The following is a 6,000-nucleotide window of genomic DNA, read 5'->3' on the forward strand; positions in this document are numbered from 1 at the left end:
AATTCTAGAACAATTTTAAATCAGAGAAGAATTACTAAATAAACTATACCCCCCCAAAAGGAAATGTGATTCTTTGAAACTCTAAGACATAAACATGATATTAATATCTAAATCAGAGTGAGACTAAACAGAGAAAGAAAACTACATAGACCAATATCCCCAACAGTGACACAAGTGTTAAATAAAATGAAAGATTTAATCTCATGCATATAGGCTTGGCTCAAGATGAGGTAAATTATAAATATAATAGTCAACAATGATAAAAATAATAAAAATCATGACTATTAATAGATACTAAAAATTTTCGATAAATTCTAAAATCTATTGCTGTTTTTAAAAACACTAGATAACATAGGGATAGGAATCACTTCATAGAAAAGATCAAAGAAAAGAGAAAGAGATTCAAATTAAAGTAAAGGGGCAACTAGGTGGCGCAGTGGATAGAGAGCCAGCCCCTAATGAAATATCCATCAGTTGAGGAATGGCTAAAGAAATTATGGTCTATTAACATAATACTATTGCACTTTAGGAGAAACCTGGGAAAATTTCCACCTATATAAAATGACAAGTTAAGTGAGCAGAGTTAAGAGAACAATTCATATAATCACAAACTTTATAAAGAAGAATGAGCCTGGAAGACTTAAGAACTATGATTAATGCAGTCACTAACTATGATTCTAAAGGACATAAGCATGCTACCTTCCTCTTGATAGACAATTGGTCGATTCAGTTTACAGAATACAATATAAATTTTCTGACACCAAAGGGGTAATTTGTTACAAGGGTTACACAATTGTTACAAGGGTTTGTTTTTTTCACTATTTTTTCCCAACAATAGGGTAAGAAGAGGATGGAGAATAGAGATAGGGGAGGGGAGAGGAAGGGAGGGGAAGTACTTAAGATGGGAAGAAAGGAAAGAGAGAGAAAGACAGAGATAGAGAGAGGAAAGAAAGTGAGATAGATTAGAATATGCCAGGAAAGCAAGAAAGAAGCATATACAAGCAGGGTAGCTTTGAAAGGTTGAACTTATATACTTAAATAGAAAAGGCAAGCTGTAAGTAATAAAGTTCTACAATTTCATATATAACCCACTTTTTTATTCTATTATTATATAAGAATTTGCTAAATTAAAAAGAAAAAGGAAATAAATATAAATAAAAATTTTTAAAAATTCACAAAAGGGAACAAAAGTTTCAGAGGAAAAGAAAGAAGACAGCTTTTGAACTATTAGAATGAATTCAAAGTGAAAATTCATGGTTTTATATATAGTCTTCTCTTTATATTCTTTATATATTAAAATGTTCATACTTGTTATTTGCCCATGTTCAAAAAAGTTTTAAGAATTTACAAAGTTAAGAAGCACTTTTAAGTGCCAGCTAAATCCATGATATTTGTGCTAATATTCAAGGAAATATCAAAAAAGATTTAAGAAGGCAATTTGAAAGAGTAATGCTGCCCATTCTGTCTTACCCTTTCAATAAGTTTAAGCATTCTCAATTAATGAGGATGAAATTTAGCTATGCTTCACTTAAATATTATTTTATACTGGGTATCCTTTTATTAATAGGAAAATGCCAACATTTACATTTTAAAAACAAGTAACTAAAATATATTTGTTTCTAGGTCATGAAACAACTATAATCCAAACATATGGCTTTCTCTCAATCAAGTCATTTGTATGTCTGCCCTTTCTTCTCTGAAATTTGTAGACAAACCTGTAATGAGTTTGATGTAAAAAACACACTTTAGTATAGCCAGATAATGCAACAAACTAAACTCAAACCCATCATCATTCTTTCTGATTTACAACCTTTAAAAAATAATTTTTAGTCTAATCTTCAAAGCTAAGAATATTCATATATAAAATAGCAATAACACACTTACATTTAAAGACTTACATTTCTTCTGTTGTATGAATTTTATTGCTAATTTCAAATAACCAAAGGAGAAAAATGTGTTACTATTGCTACATATAATGGGTTAGATTTATCATTTCTCAGTTCTTCAACAGGGAGTATCCAAAAGTACTTTAAAATAACATTGAAGCACAGAAATTGAATTCTATCATAAATCTTGCTTATTCAAGCAATTGGTTTATTTCCAATAATATAAAAATAAACAGAATCAATTTGAAATCATATAGCATCTTGAGATATTTACCAAATTTAATAAATATCCATAAGTTCAACCTTGCTAATTTTTGCTAACATGAATAAACTGCTGGTTATTTTTTCTACTATATATAACAAGTTTGTAAAAATCATCTTATTCAGGAAACCTAATAGATACTTGCATTAATGTACTGATCTGCAGAATTGAGTTTTTCATTTGACCAAGTGATAAGTATTGATTCATTCATTAAAACCACCTGCTGTTTTAAACATTCATTTAGATTAGAACATGTATTAACATACAAAGATATAGAATATATAAAAACTTTATTATTGACATAACAATAATTTATCATTCTGTAAAAATATAAATGTTTGTAAATATATATGTATATTTATTAACAATATTGAAAATATTCTAACTTCAAAAATACATATTTAAATGTTTTGTAAAAACAAGGTTATATCACTCTTTTTACAAAGCTATTTGCTTCAAAGTACCTATAGATCAGTTGACTTGATAGATACCCTGTTGCATGTTATAATTTTGTGCTCTTGTGGATAGTTTTGTACAAAACTTATATCTCATGATTTACAATGCACATTGTATATATATGGTAAACTCTATATAGAAAGAATTTATAGAACATCATCAAGAATTCTATATAATAAGAAGGCATGGATAAATTGCAAACAACATTTTTGAAAGGATATCCTTGTCAAAGAAATTACAGATCCAATGAAGTATTATAATGTTATTTTACTTATGAAACACAGCTATTACCCCTAATGTATATATTTTAAGTTTTCCTGTCTTTGAAAAATAAAAATGACAATACATCAAAACATGAATTTTTAAATATCATGAATCACATCATGTTCTCTGAAACATAATATAACAAAACATAGCATGACATATTTTAAAAGTAAAATTAATGTTTCTGGTATTTAGGAATAGTTTAGGAAAAAATCTACTATAGTGTTTCATTCTTACAGATTACAACAAAACCCAACCAAAAAGAATTTTTTCTTTTTTGGATCTCCACATCTTTCTTCAGACAAACTTTTCTATTTTCCTGAGTTTAACATTAACCAGAATCTTAGATAAAAACACAAATTCATCTTACCATTTTAGCAAAGTTAATAATATATAATAGAATGTCCTTCAATATTTAAAGACTGATTTGGTTGCTTTTTTGGAAGTGGTTGTTGGATAATAGAAAAGTTTAAAGGTATCAACAGGGGTTACTGAAAATATACATGACAATATTCAAATATAGCCAGGGGTTTTTTTAAGATATATATAAAATTAATATAATTTCTAAGAATTAAACCACCTTTAGAATTTGATCTTTACATCTATTACCATAATTATTGACATATTATCTCTGTGAAAATACATGCAAAGAAAATACAGAGCTTTATCCACAGTCAGAGAATTAGCGATAGTCATTGGTTCTAGAAATCTCACAAAATTATGTTCTAAATAAAACTTATGCATTGTTTACAAAGAACTAAGATACTCTATTTTCTTAGTAAATACCACTGAATCACAAATAGTTTGCAAATATAAGTATATGAGCATATTATATTGTATTCAAAGTGGCCATCAGCATGTAGATCTCACAAAATCAAGCCAATATTATCTGTAGATCCCATTGAAATGAGTAGCATGGCAGATGCGCCATCAATTCTATTTGAAAGGCTTTGCATTGTTGAGCATCAAAATGTTATTAAAGAGTACTGAGAAATTAAACATTTGTAAGAATATTATTTTTACTCAGCCTGCTACTGCTTTCCAGGTTAGCTCAGCTTCTAATCAGATATACATCCAAGTTGTACAAAATGATAGTTAGAGAAAATGAAAATTCAAAGGTGCCACAAAATAGGGCTTTGCAAAAGTAATCCATGGTACTGAGTGGTTAATTTAAAAAACCTATTTTTTTTCTGAGTTTGAAGTTTTTAAACCTTGCGGATGGTTGGAGTAGGAAAAAGGAAATTTACTAGGCAGTACAAAGGAAATCTTGTTGTCCTCTATTGTGGCAGTGGGGGTGTTACCCAATCCTAACTTATCTATGTTGATAAAGGAAATCAAAAGCAGAGTAACAAGAAAAAAGTTCCTGTCAAATCAAAAGGTACCCATCCTTACCTTAATAGTGCTGGCCATAGTGCATTCAAGTTTATTAATCGTTAATTATTGATAATAATAATTATTGCTTCTCTCTGACCAGAAAGTAGTTTTGATGAGGTTGTTTAAAGCGGATGAGATTGTGCTAAGTCTGGGAAATGAAGTCAGCCAATGGCAGGAAGAGGTTTCTATTGGTCCTGGCTACATGACTCGAAGAAACAGGATATTTGGGAGCAGAGAGATAAGAGACCCTAAAAACAATGTTGTTTTTCTTGACTACATACAGCCAAGATTTGTTTTTTTTTCCATAATTAAAAAGAAGCGTCAATTGCTTGTGACTGACTGCTTGGGCAGGTGTGGTTGGCTATGCACTGTGTAACATTTTGCACTGAAGCAGGATGCAGGTGATGGTCCAACTGGGCCAAGTACTGTGCAATTTCACATAGGTTAGTCTCTGGAGACCCATATATTTAATATGTCTATCAAATAGAATCACTAGGTATTGATAGTCTCTGTCTTATCAAACCTCCTATATCATCATTAATAAGGAATCAGATAAATTAAGCTCTCCTGGTCTCAAGACTTTATCAGGAAGGGAAGCTGCCAGGTAAAGTTCATTTCAGAGAGCCAAGAGATATTCATAAATAGTTCTTTTTTTAATATTTCAAGTTTCTAGTTAATGTCTAAGCCCCAAAGCATATTAATGATCCGTTTTATTTTTCCTCTTCAATTTGTACAAATTGAAAAATTCTAAAATTTTATGAATCAAAATAAACAAAACAGGGGAAAGTGTCTTTTTATTCATTTTACAAAAATCTAAATACATTCTCAAAATTTCTTAAGTTCACTACATTTACAATGCCACTGGGAATATTGCCACTTGGTAAAAGTCACAAAGACAAAGAAATTTGGACACCCATGGGATTTTGCCTGTATGTTATATGAAATGATTAATTAAGAAATTTCAATACTGAATCAGTAGGTTCAGGGTCACATTTTTTTGTTTTTCTTTCTCCTGATAACAACAACAACAACAATAAGAGCTAACATTCAGACAATGAATACAGACATGCACATTACTTAGAGAATTTCCTACATAACTTTTATTACTCATTTTCAGGAAATGACATACTCTGGCAGTAACATTTTGCCTAGACAGGGTACAGGAAAGTTACACAAGTAAAAAGGTGTGGCCCAAATATATAACAGAAGAGAACACAATAGAGTCAAATCCTGAATCAAAGTCACTAAGAGTTTCAACCAATTGATCAAGGAACTGATTTCTTGAAGTCATAAAAACTACACAATTCAATACATATCATAGGTTTAATTTTTTTAAACTACACCATATACCTTATGTCTACCTTAAAAAACAAATCAAAAAACTGATTTCACCTTTGTGCCTGTCCAAGAAAGATGACTTATATGAAATTTTTCTTTTCTGTGTGAAAATCAAAACTTAACCAGTTTATAGCAATTGTATTTGGTGGGAATGTTGATTTCCTCTCCTTTCATCTCCAAACAATGAGTGAGATGAGTAGCTGATTAGAAATTCATTTCCCCTAAGTTTTCAAACACTTAAAACTGTTTTATATGGGTAATTTCCACCCAATGTTCTTTAGTTTCTTTTCTTTCATTACAAGTAGTAATTTAAAATAGCAGTATAACTATAGTTGGATTTAAGTATAATTTTTAAAATACAGTTCGATAAGAAGGAAAAAGAAAATTCTTCATCATTCTGTACAGTTGATTCCTCTCTAT

The 6,000-nt window shown here is 29.8% G+C and overlaps 1 protein-coding gene across 3 annotated transcripts in view; it reads right to left on the reverse strand.

Moving 5' to 3' along the window:
- ERG (ETS transcription factor ERG) overlaps positions 1-4,402 on the reverse strand; it is a 124,266-nt gene extending 119,864 nt beyond the window's left edge. For 2 of the 3 annotated variants that reach the window (XM_074214004.1, XM_074214003.1), the window contains exon 1: positions 4,261-4,402. In XM_074214004.1, coding sequence (XP_074070105.1) covers positions 4,261-4,278 — 18 coding nt within the window. In that variant the 5' untranslated portion in view covers positions 4,279-4,402. Of the gene's footprint in view, positions 1-3,891 lie in introns of all 3 variants that reach the window. The other variant, XM_074214005.1, reaches the window with a different exon arrangement.
- Positions 4,403-6,000: the final 1,598 nt, after the last annotated feature.

Source organism: Macrotis lagotis, chromosome 1 (assembly GCF_037893015.1).
Source record: "Macrotis lagotis isolate mMagLag1 chromosome 1, bilby.v1.9.chrom.fasta, whole genome shotgun sequence".
Classification (NCBI taxonomy): Eukaryota; Metazoa; Chordata; class Mammalia; order Peramelemorphia; family Peramelidae; genus Macrotis; species Macrotis lagotis.